General features: G+C 55.4%; 1 protein-coding gene across 1 annotated transcript in view; it reads right to left on the bottom strand.

The window, feature by feature from the left end:
• Window positions 1-1,218: 1,218 nt before the first annotated feature.
• The window catches only part of CNTN6 (contactin 6), a 164,964-nt gene continuing 147,208 nt past the window's right edge, over window positions 1,219-18,974 (bottom strand). Inside the window, exons 21-32 of the mRNA XM_037049922.1 lie at window positions 18,627-18,802; window positions 18,176-18,293; window positions 17,427-17,585; window positions 17,167-17,316; window positions 14,451-14,521; window positions 11,068-11,305; window positions 10,841-10,956; window positions 9,418-9,604; window positions 3,630-3,742; window positions 2,740-2,908; window positions 1,788-1,908; window positions 1,219-1,267 (exon numbers count right to left, since the gene is read on the bottom strand). Coding sequence (XP_036905817.1) covers window positions 1,219-1,267; window positions 1,788-1,908; window positions 2,740-2,908; window positions 3,630-3,742; window positions 9,418-9,604; window positions 10,841-10,956; window positions 11,068-11,305; window positions 14,451-14,521; window positions 17,167-17,316; window positions 17,427-17,585; window positions 18,176-18,293; window positions 18,627-18,802 — 1,667 coding nt within the window. The remainder of the gene's footprint in view (window positions 1,268-1,787; window positions 1,909-2,739; window positions 2,909-3,629; window positions 3,743-9,417; window positions 9,605-10,840; window positions 10,957-11,067; window positions 11,306-14,450; window positions 14,522-17,166; window positions 17,317-17,426; window positions 17,586-18,175; window positions 18,294-18,626; window positions 18,803-18,974) is intronic.

Below are 18,974 nucleotides of genomic sequence, written 5' to 3'. Positions count from 1 at the left end.
CTTCCTCCAGCTGGGTGAAGGGGGCGCACGAGGCTTGTCCGTCTCCAGGCTGGGCCAACATTGAGGCCACGATCCCCACGGACGCCCTGCACAGACAGCATCTGGCTGTGTGTGAGTGTGTGCCCATGGCACTGGCCGCTCTTCTCCGGGCTCCTTCAAGGCCCAGCCAGTGGGCACAGTGTGTGGAGATGAGGGTCAGTCTGTGCCGTGTGTCTGACTCGCTGCCCGGCCAGAGACCAGCCCGCCATGGTGACAAGTCGTTGTCCAGCTGGCCTCACCAGGCATCACGAACAGCTCTAAGCTACTCTGCAAGTGAACACGACAAAACCCAGTTATGAGGATCGTGGGAGCAGAGTTTGGATCTTTTCCACATGACGGAGAGGCCGCACTGTGAGAACCAGGGGACCGCTCTGTGGCTGACACAACGCTGCTGGCCTGGGAGCCGGGGAAGCCCAAGCTCAGGCCTGTCCCCCAGGAGCTGACGAAGGCAGCCGGCGGCCACGCAGACGGCCCTGCCCACTCACAGCCTTCCCTTCTGCACGCTGAGCGACCCCGAGAACGGGACGCTGGCCTGAAACAGGTTCGCCCCAGCGAGGCGTCCACCCGCAAATCCTCCCGAAGCCTCGGACAGCGGAGGGATTGTTTTTACCGCAGACAGAAGGTTGGCAAAGACGTATTTGGACCCCAATGTCAAAAACCTGGTTAAATAATGCTGTTTCCAGATTTATTTATTGTAGAAAAATAAGGCCACATACATTGCCAACAACGCATAACAACTACCTGAGGCTTGCCCATGCAACATTTTCATGAACAGAATACAGGACTGTTTTCTGAAAATCCGGAACTTTGCTGTGAGCAGTTGCCCACTGCATATCGGGGTCATTAGATTATCTCAGGTGGATGTTATTCCCCTTTTTTCTCTCTACCACAAAGCACTTCCCTGCTGTTATTAGTGCTGAGCCTCTAGAAAAGACCGGAGGAGACCGTGTGTGTGGATATACTATTAGGTACAAACACTCCTTGTCCCGACACGGTTCAGAGAGAGAGGCGCACCACCTTTGGAATGCTCACATTTTCAAAACATCCCGACTCTAGGCTCATAATTTTGTTTTATTTCCTAGGAGGGTGACGGTTTTTAACACTGAAGTCAATTGCTGATAGCATATAAAATGCACATTTGAGCTGCGATGACTGCAATCTGTTTCACACTTCTCATCGTCAACAAGGGGGGACACCCACACTCTCCGTGTCAGTCACCTCAAAGCTCCTGCAGTGAAAACGCCACGGCTCAGGTTGGCACCTTCTGGGTGTGCAATCCTGTGTGTAAACTTTAAAATGCAAAAGTGTTTAAAATTGTTTTATTACTGTGCCATAGATATTTACAAGACCTTAATAATATACTTCTTTTTTTTTTTTTTTTTACTTTCCAAACGAGTCTGTATAAGAATGTATCTCTGATGGGGCTGGGCGCCTGTTTACAGGATGATCCACTCTCAAAACCCTCACCAGAGGGACGGGTTCATTCGTCGTNGTGTCAGTCACCTCAAAGCTCCTGCAGTGAAAACGCCACGGCTCAGGTTGGCACCTTCTGGGTGTGCAATCCTGTGTGTAAACTTTAAAATGCAAAAGTGTTTAAAATTGTTTTATTACTGTGCCATAGATATTTACAAGACCTTAATAATATACTTCTTTTTTTTTTTTACTTTCCAAACGAGTCTGTATAAGAATGTATCTCTGATGGGGCTGGGCGCCTGTTTACAGGATGATCCCACTCTCAAAACCCTCACCAGAGGGACGGGTTCATTCGTCGTAGGAGTGGGCAAAGAGCGAAGCAGGAAGAAATCGCAGCGGCCACCGACAGGACCCGGTCGCCAGGCTCTGAAACCGGAACTCCTCCGGAACTCAAGCCTGCAAAACAGAAAGAGGAAACAGTGTCCCGAGAAGGAGTACGACCGCATGTTAGGCTAATCCTCCGTGACCCAGGTGCGTGTGATCATTTCTCTCCTAAGAATGTGGTTGAGCAGGCGCACGTCGCTCGCAGTGTTTCCTTCCAGGGAGTGCTCTGACCCTCTGTCCCAGGGTATCTGCTCCAAATGCAAAAATGAAAAATTCAAACTGCCCAAAACAACCCGGTCTGCCTGCCGGGTGGGTGAGACCTGGCCAACATGCGGTGGCCGGTGACGTTCGGTCAGACAGAGCCGCAGGCAGGTAGGTGAGTGAGTGAGTGGTCCTTCTAACGCAGAAAGAACTCACTGTTATTCCGCGCTCGGTCTGACTGAGTGCATTGCCTCTGCTTGGGATGTTGCGTCCAGTGGGTCTGCGACTCCACTCGGCGTGAATGTCGTGATCGGCCAGGACACCTCCGACACGGGTGTGGGGACTGACATGTGCCCACGCGCTTCATGTCTGCTCTCCCTGCGTGTGTGTGTCCATAGAAAAACTATGATTTTTGTCCCCATGGGATGAATCACGCACAAGGACACAGTCATTTTTCTCGTTTGAGATTCAAATGAGAAGCCATAAAGCTGCTCGTGTTATGTAAACATGTTGCAAATTTCAGGGATTATTTAAAGAAAAACTGACTCATCGCCTCTTGCTCACCGTTCGAAATGGCAACACAGACCTTTTCAATTCCACCCAACATTTAAACCAGAATCGGCAGCGTGCACAGAGCCGGGACTCCATGCACTGAGGCCGGCCGGGATTGTCGTCCGCGGCAGCGCCACGGCCGCCACTTACTGGACACCTTGGGGATCCTGATCTCCGCGCTGCTGCTCCCGTCCCCGCCGTCGCTGACCGCCCTGATCTCCACCAGGTAGTCCTCCTCGAGCGGGGCCCGCAGCTCTGCGGACGTGGCGTTCGTTTCCAGAACATGGGTCTCACTCTGTCGGTTGTGCCGGTACAGGATCTGCGGACAAGGGCGGATCGAGTGAAGTGGACAGGCTCCTTGTCTGAGTTTCAGATGTGCGTAAGGAGCACAAAAGACACGCCATTGCCAACGCCAGGCACCTGGGACGAACATGCCCCGTGCAGGCCTGCGTTTGAAACTGCAGTGTTGGGAAAAAGAGCTGCCTTTTTGGACCAGAAGAGTCGTCTCCCTCAATTAAATAGCTCGAGGCTGTTACCTCTGAAGCTGCTTCCAGAGGTCGCTCTGTAGTTTGGACCCAACTCAAATCCCCGAGTGCACACGAGTGCCGGGCTGCATGCCCGTCCGCACCCACGGATAGGATTTGCTCTGGGTGTGTGACCACACTCCCGTTCCACTCCTTTACGTCGGCCAATGGTCGCCGACTCCAGCTTACGTCCTGCAAAGTCTCTGTGGATGGTATTCTCTGACCTCACTTTCACTCGCTTCGTCGACCCCCATAGAGCACCATCGTTTGACAGCAAGGAGAGTCGCTCGAAGGGGAACCCCTGTGCACCAGAGAGTTTTATTCCTCCAGGATCCGTGACGCAGGATGGACCTCTGGACAGAAAGCTTTTCAACGAGGAGGGGGGCAACAGCCAGGCCTAGTCTTCCCGAGACGTGCTTTATTTTAAGAGCCCTGAATTTCCATAGGTGCGACACGTGTGCGCTGTTTGGCCGAGACCTTCCCGGCCCCGCAGCGACCCGGCGGGTCAGTGCTCACCTTGTAGCCCAGAACCTCCGACTCATTCTCCATGGTCCTCACGTGCTCCCAGTTCAGGCAGAGCTTGGAGTTGGTCAGCTTCCAGGCAATGTTCGAGGGCGGCTGGCTCGGCGCTTCGAAAAGACCATCAAACACAGAAATGAATATTAATTAGCTCATGGTTACTCTGTGACCCATCCGCACGAAAAGCGACAATAAGTCTTAGGTTATTTGCATGGAAGAAGCTGAAGTGTTTTCGGTATCACTGGAAATATCATATTAATTCTAATTAGAGTGAGCGAATTCCTTCGCGTTCCGGTCATTTGGGAATGTCTGTGTCAAACTTGTGAATTACTAATGGCTTGCTGCGTGTCCAGTTTTAATTTATGAATTGTTGAGGTTGAGTCTGTTTACTTTGTCATATGCAAATCGACGGGGGCTCCTTCGCCTACTGCTCCATCCGGCCATTAATCAGTGTGCATGTCAGACAGACTCAGGCTGCAAGCTCCTTGCCCACAGGAGCCAGAAGGGTTCGTTCTTGGCAGTCTTTTACCCTTTGGGCTTGATTTAGGGCTCTGGCTGTAAGTAACAATCAATTCGAGGCATTTTAAGAGAAACTTAGTAATAAATTGCGAAAGGTATGGGGGAATCTCCTGNGAATGTCTGTGTCAAACTTGTGAATTACTAATGGCTTGCTGCGTGTCCAGTTTTAATTTATGAATTGTTGAGGTTGAGTCTGTTTACTTTGTCATATGCAAATCGACGGGGGCTCCTTCGCCTACTGCTCCATCCGGCCATTAATCAGTGTGCATGTCAGACAGACTCAGGCTGCAAGCTCCTTGCCCACAGGAGCCAGAAGGGTTAGTTCTTGGCAGTCTTTTACCCTTTGGGCTTGATTTAGGGCTCTGGCTGTAAGTAACAATCAATTCGAGGCATTTTAAGAGAAACTTAGTAATAAATTGCGAAGGGTATAGGGGGATCTCCTGGAATTCATGGCAGAATACAGCACAGCCTCAGGAGAGAGTAAAGAAAATGTCAAAAAGCCACGCGGGATATCACTTGCTTCCCACAGCGGTGTCGGCTGTGTGCTGGCCCTGCTCTGGGCCCCCGTCTGTCATCCTCAGTGTGCGGGGTGGGGGTTGGGACCGCCCACTACAGCTGAGGCTAGACGTCCCCCACCGCCCGGCCAGACACAGGCCAGGCTGGAGTTCCCAAGGCAAAGCTGGTGCCGGACTCAGCCTGGCCCTGTGTCCACCGGGGCCCCATTGACCGGGGCCGAGAGCGAGACGGATGAGTGTCATGTAACAGAAGCACAGCTGCGGGGGTCCCAGGAAAAGGAAAGTCGTCACAGATGGAAGGGCCTCCCTGAAGTTCGCACTGTGGCTCTGAGCTCCCTGAGATTTGTGTGCCTGGGAGGAAGGTGGTGGGAACACGGGGTTAATGGATCTGGTCCACCTGGAAGATTTCGCGTGCGCGGGGAGGGCTTCTCCAAAAGCAGGCGGCTCCTGTGAGGGGGAGGGGAGCCGAGTCCCCACCTGGAGATGTCCGGTCTAGTGCTTCCCAGGGACCACGGTGGCGTCTCAGAACCGCAGTGCGCACGATTATCTTTAAGATTTGAAAATCTGGAGAGATTAAAAGTAATTCAGCTGGGAAGGCAGAGGCAGAGATGAAACCGCTGCCTCGCGAGACGTGCCTGGCATTTGCCTGGCATTTGAGAGGCTGAAGAGGCACAGTCTCTAATGGGCTACCACGCTGGTGGGAATGCAAACGTGCTCTTTGGGGTTTTGACGCACTCATTGTTCGGCCTGTGTCCCTGGAGGAGGGTTGTATGACTGACATTGCGTTTTACGTCTCCTTGCCCACCCCAGCTCCCCTGGGCAGTCACTGCCGTTCACGCAGTCACCGCTCAGGTGGGACACAGCAGAGACGAGGTCTCCCCTAGGCCCCCGTGGGGTGCAGTTCCTGCTTTATTACGGACCCACCATCACCCGGAAATGCGCTTGTTCGTGCTGCTGCGTCCGGCTGCCTTTGTCAAGGGCACGTGCCTTGCTGAACTCTGCACCCCCAACCCCCAGCATGTTTCGTGGGTGCTGAGTCCCTGACGAGGCACCTGGTGGCTGAGGAAGACCACTCCTGGTCCTGTGTGACCGTCTCAGATCACGTTAGTGATAGACGGCTGGGCTGGGGGCAGGTGACACGGTGTGGCTGTCCATTTGTCCTGCTGTCCTGCTGTCCAGGCTAACGGCTCTGGCCAAGCCTGCAGCGGCCCCTATGCACACACAGGCCCGTGGCACTGGCCACACCCTCGCACATTTCTGGGCCACGCGAACCTGTCAGCATCGAGGGCTTGTGACTTGCACATAGTCAGTCGGCACTTTGCACATGCTGGTCAAGATGGCTGTGTCTGCAGGGCTTTGACGCAGTGACCACTGCCCTCCTTCAGCTTGACCCAGCGTGCTTCTCCTAACCCCTTTCTCAGCTATAAAAGAGATGAGAGAGGAATTCTCACAAGGCACCCGAGTTTTAGCATCCAGTGCACTCTCATGACACAGTTCTCTGTTGTGCAAAGCGAAGCACCCACATTGACAACATCACATAGTCAACACAGAGGAAACAGAAATCCCCTCCTCCGATGTCCCCTGGTGGTGACAGGTTCCGAAGGTCTCGTCTACGGCTGGGTCTGCTTTCTGTGTCAGCTGGTTGAGGGCCAGCACTGTAAAGCTATTGGTGAGGCCCAGGCAGGGGACAGAACTGACCACCACCTGCTATGTGGCAGGGATGTTGGCCACGGCACAGTGTGTCTGAACCTGTGTCCTCGCCCACGAGGGCAGAGGAAGGCACTGTGGGCGCAAAGCCAGCAGAGTGCTGATGCGGAGGAAATGTCTGAGTGGCAGGCCCGTCCCCTGTGTGATCTGGGACACTGTCCTCTCTCACAGTCTGTCTGGGAGGTAGAAAGAGTCGGGCTTTGAACTCGGAGAGGACGGAGGCTGTCTGCGTGTCTGCCAAGAGGCCTGGCTTTTCCACCTTCTGGGTGAGTCTAAACCCTCCTTCCCCTTCGCTGGTTCGGCGCACGTGAGAGAAGAGGCGAGCGTCCCTCACATGGACAGTGGCCCGTAGTGACACGTCCGGGACCTGGTAACGCTCTCCCGAGGGAGGCCGCTGCCCGCTGCGGTTCTGTGATGTGACCAGTCTCTCGGGTGTGTTCAGAGCGGTTTGTCACCAATAATTCAGTTCCCGAGTTTGCACAGGATTCACTCCTTAAACGTGATTAGGGTGCATTCGAGACCTGTCCTGACCCCGCGGCTCTTGCTCTTCCCTGTGTCCTTCTTGTGTTTCTGGAAAGGCAGACGAGGAGGGACAGTCTCAGCTGGTTACCCGGGGACTCCCCGCCGTCCGGAGCCTTTCCATCTGCGCCACCGGCGTGAGTGGCTGTGGTGTCCTCGCTGTTCGCCCAGTATTTTCACCAGCGTTTCCCAAAGTTGCCTCGAAAGGCCATGGCCCGAACACGAATGTGTTAACAGTTCTGCCCAAGGAGCCCGGATGGCAACCCCCTGTGAGGAAACTGGCATTTCTGTTGCCCTGAAAAACCCAACCCGCCACATGGATGACACAGACATGTGCGTGGACCTTTGCATCACGCCGGTCAACCGCAAACTCGACACACGGGCGCTCTCTAGTTTTTAGGTCTTTGCAGGCAATTCCCGAAGAGCAAACCACTTTCTATCAGTCGAGTGCCAGCGCGCCCACACGCTGGCCTGCCGCAGCGCCGGGCAGTCTTTCTGCGGTTGGCATTTGTATTCCGCGGCCGCTCACACCGTGGGCTCAGTTCAGAGAAACAGCTTCTTAGGTTGCAGTTCTAAGGAACAGCATGGGGCTGACATTTGGGAAGGAGGGAGAATGCCCGTGCGAGGTGAAATAACAGCTTAATGCTTCCATTCCTTCGAAGTGTGCGCCAGCTGCGTCTTTGCAGCCAGAAGCAGCCCGGGCGGAGCTGGTGAGCCCAGGTGGGGCCGCACTGACCACGGACACCACTCTCCTCACCGTGCATCCTGACGCAGGGCCAGGCGTTGCTTAAGGACCTTCCTTGCACATTCCCAGTAACCCCTGATGTGGCCTCGGAAACTGAATGTCTCCCGAGAGAATGCGTTTGGCATCTTTCACTCCATGGAAAGCACGTATGGGCAAATTTAAAGCCACCGATGGGCTGGGGAGTTGCCTGCAGATTCACAGAGCAGCTGAACGAGGTTACCCCTGGGGGGACCACAGGAGCACACCCCCTCCAGGACATGACAGTGACGCCATCCTTCTTTATAGCATGAGGCAAGTGGTCAGGACCACCCCCCCACCTCATCTAGGTCAAGCTAGTGGACGCCGGGGCGGGGGTTGAGGATCCTCGGCACACAGCCCACTGCAGAAACAGAACCGCCCCGAGGCCTTGGTCTGCCCGTGTTTCCTCCTGAGTCCCCAGGTGCTCTGCGGTTTCCACGGCGCAACCGTGGCAGCATCTCACAGGTGCCACACTGACCGTGGGGAGGTGGGGAGGGCGAGGGGTTTCCACCCCCACACAGGGGAGTGAGAGCAGGAACGTGGAGTGTCTTGCTCTGGCTCAGGCTGGGGGTATGACACGGGGAGCCCACAGTTCAACCTCGGGGCTCTGGCTGCTGCCTGGGGGCGGGGCCACGAGTGGGGTGACTCCTGCCTTTCCTGTGGACGTGAAAGCTATCTGTGATGGCGAGAAAACTCCAGGTCAGTTGCTTTTCAGACTGTTGCGACCACCTGTCATTTGTTTCCCAGGCCCACGGGCAAGCAGAACACCCCAGTCAAAGGTGCGAGACCTCTCCTGTTATCAGCACTCGTGACTTTGTGCCTCCGCCTGTCTCAGACACGGCAGATCGTGCCTCTTGTTCATCGGGACACGGGGACCAGAGTGTGTTGTGAAAAGCCGCTGACACAAACGGTTTATGTTCCTCTACGATGTGTGAGAGCACAAAACATGGTGCGATGGGGAAAAGTCACTTCTGCCCGAGTGCTGTCTGCTCACACTGTGCCCCGGTTGTCCTCTGGCCTCAGGCTACGGGACGTTTGTCTGAACCCAGGCCCATCCACAGGACCGAGGCGGCAGCGATGGGCTGCTCCCCCTTGGTGCAGGGGGCCTGCCCTGGGCAGGTGCTGGCTGATGCCGAAGGGAGGCAGAAAGAGGCAGAGGGGTCACGTCTCCGACCTCAGGGCTCCCCGGTGCACCAGACTGGGGAGACCCCCGGAGGGGAGGACCCAGGTTTTCTGGCTGTGCAGGACCCCACCCCAGTGCATGCGGGGACTCACGTGATACACAAAATGAGACCGGGTGACAGGAAGCTTTTACTGGAGTGGTGTGTCTCGGACCCTTTCCACCCATCGTCCCTCTCCACTCGATCGAAGCCCCGTGAGGGCAGCACCACTCGGTCCCCGTCTTGCGGCTGAGGATGTGGAGACTGACCAATCACATGAACGCCCCACGTTCGCAGCCGGGCGTCCTCTGTGAGCTCCGGCTGGGACAGGGCATCACAGCCCGTGTCCGTAAATGTCACGCGTTCTGTATGTCACCTCTGGGCTCAGGAGAGCTCCTCTTTGGAATGCCCAAAATATCAGAACAGGCTATTTTGGTCGTTACCAGAAAGTTCCGACAGTTATCCCCACGGAACAGGAAAATGAATCACCCGCACAAAGCAATCAATGGAACGTTGAGGCGCGTGGGGTGGAAGGGAGACTTGGCAAAGGCCGAGTCTCCGGCCACGACAGACACTGGCATGTGGTGTGGAGCTGTACTTACGAGACTTTTTGGTAGTGACGTTGACCGGGGGGCTTGAGGGCCCCGCCCCGCCTGTGTTGTAGGCTCTGACCGAGGCAAAGTAGATGGTGTTCGCCTTCAGCCCCGTGATGGTCTTGGCCGTGACGTTCCCGCTGACTCGCACCTGGCCGGTGGAGGGCTCCCGGGAGTCGTCTGTCCAGTACAAGACCTGGCCATCGAAACAGAGTGTCAGCCACCACGGTGGGGAGGCCGATGGGGCCCCAATGGCGGGGGGTGTTCTGGTGGAGCGGGTTACACAGAAACGACCAAGACCGCCTAACCTTCAGAGGACGCAGGCTCCAGGGTGCGAACTCATGGTGGACAGGAGAGGACCTGGGTTCTTTTAGATTGCCAGAATGAAATATTTCATGGTGTCCCAAAGGTTACCAGCGTTGGCCGGGGGCATACAGTAAGTCAGGCCCAAACAAGAATCACACCATCAGTCAAAGGCTTCCGGCAGGACGCTTTGCTCCGGAGCTCCTTGACCGACGGTTAGTTAATCACTCAGCTTCTGCCGAGGGCTTCCCGTGCACCGGCGCCGTTTTAGGCACGTCGAAAACGACAGAGAGGGAAGGGGCACCCCTGCCTTCAAGCCCCTTGGGACCCAGTTAGGGGGTCAGTGTGCATGTATGGGAAGGAGCCAGAGGACGGGTTTGAGGGAAGGAGCCAGAGCTCTGAGAATGTGGGGGCAGACCGCTCAAGGCAGTGGTCGGGGAGGGTCCACAGGGCGGCGGAGGCTGTGGGGGACGTAGCCACGTCTGCAGGGTTCGGCGGGAGTGAGGCATTCTGGGATTGGAAGGGCAGGGACACCTGTCAGATGGGTACGGCTCTCTGTTTGGACCGAACGGTTCATGTGAAAAGGAAAAAGAGTGGTGCAGGTAAAATTAAAGATTTTACTTATTCCTAATGGGGTAAGTTTAGGATTATACTTTTATTCTACCTCCAAAATAAAGGACTCTGTTCCCGAGTAATAACTCTCATCTCTTTGGGGAAATGAGGCCCATAAATAGGAAGTGATTTTCCTCATTCTCTGTCGGCTCTATTTCTAAAAGACAGATTGAGGAGAGTCTAGGATTTCTCTCATCACTTCACTGCCCTCTCCGAAATGACGTTCTTTTCAAGCTGCGGCTCACAGAGCAGGCTTCCTGGAAAATTCTGCGGAGGTCTGAGAGCAGCGGGCAGGAGCTGTCCCTCCCCACCCCACCCCCCGCAAGGACCAGCAGGGCTGCAGTCTGAACAGTGGAGCGAGATAATCCCTCGTCCCAAGTCCAAGGCCAGCCCTGGTTCCTTCGCTTGCTTGGAAAGACCCCGCTCTGAGGTCCTGGGCACAGGCTGGCCGTGGGGGACATGGACGGGACACAGGAGCCCCTGGCTGCCCAGAGGGTGGTTGACCTCGGGGGTTCACCTCGTAGCCCAGCACTCTCCCTGTGTTCCTGTTCCAGGCGATGGCCGTCCACGACACCTCAACTTCCGAAGCAGAGAAACTCTGGGCCGATGTCCCCCTGGGGGCCAGCTGAGGTTCTGCCACCGGGAGAAGAGACATGGCCATCTTTAACAGAGAGGTTCACGGGGTGGGAATGCAAACCGGGCCCCCAGCGCCAGGAGGCCCAGGTGGGAGCGGGCGCAACTTACCGTCCTCCCCGGAGTAGACGACGGCTGCGGCGCTCAGCGCCCCGTCCCCTTCGCTGTTGTACACGCCCACTCTGACTTCGAAGGGAGAGAGGGGGCTGACGCTCTCGTTTCTGTACACAAACCTGCAGGACTCCACCGCCGGCACCCTGTGCGAGGTCCAGGCGGCCGCGCCGCCGACGGGCCGCAGCAGGACGAGGTAGCCGAACTCCCCTCCGCTCTGGAGCTCCTCCGGCACGGGCTGGGGCAGAGGGGACGGCCACTGAGCGCGACCGGGGTCACAGGGCTGCACTGTGTCTGCTGACTGGCTGTCATGTCTGGTCTAGGGACAGGCGTGGCTACGCGTCCCGGTTCACGGAGTCGAGGGAGAACAACAGTTGTTTTTGTTTGGAGTGCCAGCTAGGAAAACGGTCCCGATCACAGACACTCAGGTAAATCGAGAAAAGTTTTAAATAGAAATGTAAAATGGGTTTCTAGACGTTTGTATTTTTTCTACAACTATTCACAAGTTACAACGTAAGTCAGAAATGTGTCAGAGTTTATAGGTTAAAACATCTCATATTCATGTTGGGATATAGATTTTTAAACTCAGTGCAAAATAACTTATTAACTCTGCTTTTCTTTCAGAACATTTTCCAACAAATGCATGTAAGGTGTGTGTGATAGTGTTTGTTAGTGTGTAACAATATTGGCTTCGTAGGAAGGACCTCTTCAGCATTTTGAAACCTGCACCTTCATTACCAGTAACATCGGTGTGCACTTTTCCTGACATTAAAATAAAGATAAAAGAGAAAACTTTGCTAATTCCCACCGAGACCAAGTTCTTTAAGATTCATTTAAAACCTAAACTTATTAAAATTCCAAAACAAAAATGGGTACTACTTCCCCAGAGCTCCACAGATATGAAACATTACAATCAGATAAAATAGATGAAGAAGAATCCGTGCTTGAATTTAGACAACTCTTCCCCCTGTTTATCTGAAGGTTTTCTCTAAAAAGCCATCCCATTTAGTTCTTCCCAAGGAAAGTGCTTTCCCCCCTCAAAATGTCCGTAGATTAATTAGGCATACAGGGCAGGACCTAATGCTGGTCTCCCACACCCACGAGTCCACCTCTGAGGCCGCCCTGACCCTCTCTCTGGTGCCCACGCACACACCACACCACTGACCCTGTGGTGGGGCCGCATCTGACTCCCCAGCGGTGCCCTTCAAACCAAAGGCACCACCCTGCCCAGATCTGTGACCCTGGTGCTGCCGAATCCCCGTATTCCGGAGAGCCAAGCAGCTCCCGTCCCCTCCGGAACTCAGACGAGAGCTGGGGGTGTGTGGGGTGACCCCAGACAAACGGACAGCGGCCCCCATAGAACACACGCAGTGCTGGGGACCTGAAGCCATGGGCGTGAGGAGAGAAGGAAAAGCTACAAATCACGCAGAGAAGGGACTGAACTTAGACGTCAGAAGGAAAGAAAACGAGGAGAACCAGGCATGGCATGAGGGGCCAGTGGAGCGGGGCTGGGTGCCAGGGTACTGACGATGGCCGGCAGGCTCCCAGCACGAATGGCCGGCGTCCGCCTCTTCCTCCTACCCGCCCGCTGGTCAGCCCACGCATTCCCTGCCTCACCACTGCCCGTGGGGCTTCCACTGGACCCCTGTTCACGGACACAGCCTGAGCCAGCGCCCCACTCTCCCGTGGGGGTCGGTCCGAGCCACACGGACAGCGGACAGAGGGAACGAGGCCTGGTCCTGACCCGGACATGGAGCGCGCCACCCACAGGGAGTGCGGCATCGAAACGGGGACACGGGGTGGCGGGAGAGCTTTCAGAGAGGGTCAGCCGGGCGTTCGACGGGCCTCTGAGGTTCCTGCAGCCTCAGACTTGATGTGACGGTCAGCCCGCTGGTGAGTGGTGGGCTCTGCGCTGCTGGCCCCCGAGAAGCAGGCAGGGCTTCTCGGGCCGCCCCCCCGGGGAGATCTGATGCGCTCGGCTAACAGGGCAAACAAGCACGGGTTTGGGTTCTTCCTTTCACCGGCATATGGCGCCGTGGGTAACGCGCACCTACGTTTGGTGTGCACAGTACACGGGGTTGTCACGCCCATTGTTACACGCCTGGTGAGCAATCATTATGCCCGTGTAAACTGTGCATCCCTATCTTTCCCTCAGAAATGTGGGCAAAATGTGTGCATTGCACACACAGTTTGTCGTGTGCAGTGGGCGGAGTGCCAGGTGGTGGAGGAGAGCCGGGAGCCCTTCACGACGGTCAGAGGGAGAGTGTCTCCTTTAAGCAGAAAGCATGCTGTCCGGTAGGAAACTCAGACACTCTCTGGACACGAAATCTATCAAAGCTGATAAAGACTGAAGAGATAAATCTCAAGGGCCTCGGGTACCAGGGCCACATCTTCAGAACAGACCGAGAATCAGCAAACTGGCCTGTGGCCCATTTTGAAAGCAGAGGTCTCGGGGTGGGGGCCAGTTGGGCCCACTCACCCACAGAAGGGATGAGTCTGCTTTTGAAGGACAGTGGGGGGGTCGAGCCCGGCAGCGGGAGACCCGGAGGCCTGACGGCCATCTCCTGGCACGTGCCCGAGTGCCGAGGTCCTGTACAGGTGGGACCTGATCCCATCGGCCTAACTTTACTGTCCTGTGCACTTGAGACACTCAAATTGAGACACTCAAAAGCCCCTCAAATTCCGAAGTATTTGGGAGTATAAGTTAGGGTAAGACATGAGTAAAGACATCATTAAAAAAGGAATCAGTAGGTTTCCACCCCCCAGAAGTTAGATGGCGCATCAAGGTCATTGGAAGCAAAACGAGCAGACACAACACGCTCGTCATTTGTCACGGGAGAAGAGAGGGACGGGGTCTGCTTCAGGCGGCTGGTGCCGCGTCGCACTTCCTCGAACCCCAGGTTGGGTCATCAGGAGCAAACCGCCCCTCGGGCACAAAAGGGTGGGGCCCCTGACTCTACAATGAATTCCAAGAGCCAGCCCGTGTGAATTCTTGCCCAAGCGCAGTGGCCTAGGCCTGAAAGGGTCTCTCTCTCCCCAAGCTCCTTTCCGGAACGCAGCTCAGGCCCGTCGTGATGGTGTGATGTGGTGCCGGGTCTCACCTCCTCCCGGCTTCAGACCGTCACCGAGATCTCCGGCTACGCCACGGGTCCCCTGCCCCCGCCTCCGTGCACACCGAGGTTGTTTTTCTTATACTTGGAAGAAGCGGGCGCCCCGCTAGTCACAGGCTGTCATTTTCATAGAATAATAAACGTGTCCAGTGCCTCCTCTAGGGAAGGCGTCTTTCGTGCCTGTGTGTTTACACACCCAATTTGTTTGTCAGTGTTCTTCCTGGCCAGTAAACCCGCTTCCCTTCAAAACAACTCAGTTGGACAGAAAATTACCTCCCACGTGACGACGAGGTCAGACCGGCTTCCTCCGCCTCCATGGATGTTGGCAGGGGCTACCACAGGCACTGAAAGCCAGAGAGAGAACCGGGGGCCGCAGTTAGGAGAACGCACCCCCCTCCGGGAGCGGCGCGTTCGGGTTTCACCTCCTAGGAGCCTGCGCTCCGCGAGAGAGCCCGCACACGTGAGGAGCGTACCCCATGTTTGCCCGCACCCAGGTTGCTCCGCGAGAGACGCCATTGTGCGGGGCCCAGGAGCACCCCGGCTCCCAAGTTAATTGGAAGTCGAGCAACACCAGGCAGCGGACATTATTATGCCTCCTCCACTAATTGGCAGAAGGACGCTGCTTTCAGATGGCGCTGTGATTTAGGGCTCGAGTCTACAGTTGTGCCGAAAACACATTGCCGAGCCAGCTATTAATTAAATCTTTCTTCTCCCAGTAAACAAACGAAAGTAATTTTTATTTTTGGTAGTCATCAGGGTGTTTGGACGTTTAAAAATAAATCCTTCGGTGGTATACAATGACATAAGCCCCTGTTTCGCGTCTCAGGTCTCAGTGCAGACCAGACAGGCGTTTCTCGAACTCTTCACCCCCGAAGTGGGATCACGGGGAGTCTCTCACCCCAGAACTCGTGGCAGGGTGTTCCCGATGCAGATCACTTTTATGAGTTAGAAAACAAGGCCCTTCACCTTTACCCTGGTAAGAACTACTGTAACAAATAATAAATGCTTTGTGTAAGATTATAAAATTGATGACACTCGTGTATGTGAGTATTTATTCTACTGGATCATAGGAATGGACGTTTACCTTATCCACGTGGAAGTGTTTAAAATATCCTCTTTTTCCTGAAATAATGACAACATCATCCTAAATCTGCGATGATGGATACATGTGCAGAATAAGCTTTTGAACTGTTGAATTATATGCAGTTATCTCTATTTGCTCATTTTTTTTATCACCACCCAGAGTTGGGTGGAGTAACTGGTATCTTTGTTGGTGGAAAATACAATACATGAGTTTTCATTGCTTGTTTCAAAATTCCCTTCCACCACAGAGACCATGGAGACACAGCCAAGTGATTTATTTCTTCCCATTTCGCACCAATGATGACCTTCATGACAGTTACATAATAGTCTGACGGTCCTTCGGAGTCACAGCCCCAGTCAGACATCATCCATTTCCATATGGAAATCCACACTAACGTGTCTGCTCCGACTCATAGGGCATTCGCAGGGTGGCCTTGGCCTCCACCTCGGCTCTTCCTCCGTCCCTCGGTGCCATTGGCTGGGACACTCGCGGGTGTTCGTGCCGACAGCTCACAGTGACGCTGTTTCTGGACCACGGGATTGTTTATGTGTGCGCGGAGATTGTTCAAAATTGGGCTTTAATTCACTCTTCACGCAGCGTTCGATGTTCTGGGTAATAAAGCCCTTTCCTCTATTCCGCTTTCCAATGCACCGTCCTAACCCTAAACCCACGCGGAGACCTGCCTGTGAGGAGGCAGAACAGAGAACCACACGCTTCCCTGAGCCCCGGAGCCCCGGGGGGACCCTCGTGGATGCCGTGCCTCCTTTTGCCGCGCAGACGTGTGTCGGTGACTAAGGGGCCGTCGAGGACAGACTCTGCTGCACAAACTTTCGAGTCGGCCCTGCCCGAAGCCGCCCTCGAGTCCGTCCGTGGGAAACAACCCGAAACGAAAGCTGAGATCCACGCAAACTGTGCTCCTTCCCTCGCCCGGTGTCCTGTAGCTGCTCATTTTCCCAAAGCCCATCCCTTGCTCCTCTAGGTCAAGGCCGATTGTCGTGGGGTGTACTTGCCCGCTAGGTCCGGAGGAGGCCTGGCTTCTGATTCTGGCTCCGTGGGAAACGGCCACTTCCCGTCCTGCTCTTCCTCCCCTGCTCCGCAGAGCACGCATCTCTCCTCTGCGCCCTCCACCTCTGGAATGAAGCCCCTCCAGAGCCGCTCCCAGCTGCGCTGTCTGGTGGCCCCTCTCTCGCTAAAAACACTCAGGTGACCTGTGGTTTAGTGACTCACTGGCATCTGGAAGTCCCCTGCCTGCGACTGATGTAGTTTGTCAACCAGGAGACAACAGAGTGACCCCCAGTGACGTGGCAGAACGAGAAGGTGGACTTGGCTGGCCGTGTGTGGTCCGAGGGGCACACGGGACCTTGCACGTGGCGGTCTGAGAGTGGAACTGGGAGCCACGGGAGGAACTCAGGAAGGACGGTGCTCACTTGCCCTCTGCTCCTCTTTCTTGTGGTCAGCAACTCGAGGACGTGCCTCGTGCAGGGGAAAGGACCTCCTCTGTTGCTCAAGGCGACTGCGCAGGGTCCGAGCAGAGGAGTCGATGGGAACACCTGGCTGACCGAGCCCGCAGAGTCTCAGTGAGCTCGTGGCTACGGTTCAGGAAACAAGCAGGGCCCATCGGCACCTGCACGTCTGCAGGTCTCCCCCGGCTGTGCCCAGAAAGCAGAGGAGGGCACAGCTTTGGGGAAAACATTCTGTGCGCGTCTGCGGGACTCAGGCATCTGGTACGGACGCATTCCTTTGGGAGGAGATGCACCTGGGTTTGTGCAACTAAAAATGCGAAAGTGAGACGCCGGTTACTGTCTCTGGCTTGGGCCACAGACACGACTGGACTTTCTGCCTGTTTTCTTTAGGGGGCGCACCACCCAGGGCCTCCCGCGGCTCGGGAAGCCGCGGATTCCTTACCCGATGCTTTGGTCCTGAACAGTTCCGACGGGCGGCTTGGCTCCCCGATCCCAACGCTGTTCCCGGCAACAACCCGGAACTCGTAGTCCACCCAGGGACTCAGGCCGACCACTGTCGCGTTGAATGTCTGACCGCTGAGAATTTCTGGAACTGGAAAGAAGGGGGCACTGGGTAACACCAGTCAGTCGATCAGGGACTCAGTCAATCAAACACACCATCTGCTTCACTCGGGCGTCCGAACGAATGCTGGAGTCCCTCACCGGTGGAGACCGCCTGCCACCCCACGGAGAAGGGGGTCCGAGCCTGCACGGCGAACGCCTGCACCGGGCAGTTGTTGTCCGCGCCCGGCCTCCAGCTGACCTGGCAGGTGGTGCTGGAGATCTGGTCCACTCTGACGTCCCGGGGGGGCCCCGGGGGGCCTGGAAAACACGCGCGGTGTGAAAGTCACTGATTCGGGAAATTGTTAAATTCACGGGTTCGGGACACGTGTATTTGGTTTGTTTCTGTTATGCTTACAAAAGAAGACACGGAACATAATATATTTCAGCACTATTGAGATAAAGCCCTATTAATTCAGCTTATGCAGCGAGAGATGAATTTGGAAATGGTTCCTTTGAAGACTGGAAAATGCCAGCCCTGGGGTGGTTGAGTATCATCCGATAAGAAGCTAGTCTCCAACTCGGAGACTTGCTCCTTTCGAAACTGACTCAGTACGTGCAGCCGGCGGGAGAAGGGCAGGGGCGTGACCTTGACCCCACCCTGAGAGAACGACTCAGTGCAGATAGCGGGTGGGTCTGGGCCTCAGGGCCTCACACAGCTTGCTGGGTCTGACCGTTCCTTAGAATCGGACAGAACTTGTGCAATGCAACATCCAATTAAAAACAAAAACCTTTCCTGTCCGCCTCACTTCTCTGTCAGGAAGTGGTGGCTCACAGGGCCTGCTTTAACTTATTAACACTTTTGGCCGTGAATCAGCAACGTGCTCGTCTCTGTCCACGCGCCTGCTCACCTCTGACGATGACTTCGGCTGCAGCAGACACGGTTTCCAGAGCCGTCCTCACCGTGCAAAGGTACTTCCCCGAATGACTGAGCTGAATATTCCTTATCATCAGGTCTCCGATGGATTCCTACAGACACAAAAGGAGAGGGGGCAGAGGCGTAAACTCAGCTGGACCAGCGTTGGATCCGAGGCAGCTGCGAGGAGGGCAGGAGGGAGACCAGAGTCACTGTCACGTCTCCGACTTGATGTCTTTCATCCTCCCCCTCATCGTAATTGCCCCTAGAACACAAGCATTTCCGTGAAAAACATAGAACAAAATAAAACAAAAACAGATGCAGTCGCATAAACAGGCGGTGATTACCCGGGCAAATAAATATGGGGAGAATAATTACGAAAGACGTGGATTTGTGCAAAAATCTCGATTCGATTTTCCAAGCACTTAAACGCTTCGGCAACTCACCCCTCCGATCCGTTCGAAATGAGGCGCTGCGTCTCCTACGTCGATGGCGCGTTCGTTGAAAGACCAGACAAAGGCGACTTCCACCGAGGGGTCGCGAGACACCTGGCAAGGCAGCACGATGCTCTCGCCCACGGTGACATCCATCGGGGACGGCGGCACGGTGATGACGGTGCGCTCTGTGGAGAGAGGACATCGTCGTCATCGCGAGCTGTCCTCAGGGCCAGCAGGGGCTGTGCGGGTGGCGTGCGAGAGGCGTGTGTGCCGGTGTGCGCGGGTGCCTGGGGACCCTGCCGTATGCAACAGGAAGACCTCCTCCCGCTTTCCCAAGTATTTCCGCACTGGTCGGTT

This window comes from Sturnira hondurensis, unplaced genomic scaffold, assembly GCF_014824575.4.
Source record: "Sturnira hondurensis isolate 20B ecotype Veracruz unplaced genomic scaffold, ASM1482457v3 Scaffold0006496, whole genome shotgun sequence".
Lineage (NCBI taxonomy): Eukaryota > Metazoa > Chordata > Mammalia > Chiroptera > Phyllostomidae > Sturnira > Sturnira hondurensis.
The sequence above is the reverse complement of the archived record's forward strand: the minus strand, read 5'-3'. Positions and strand labels throughout refer to the sequence as shown.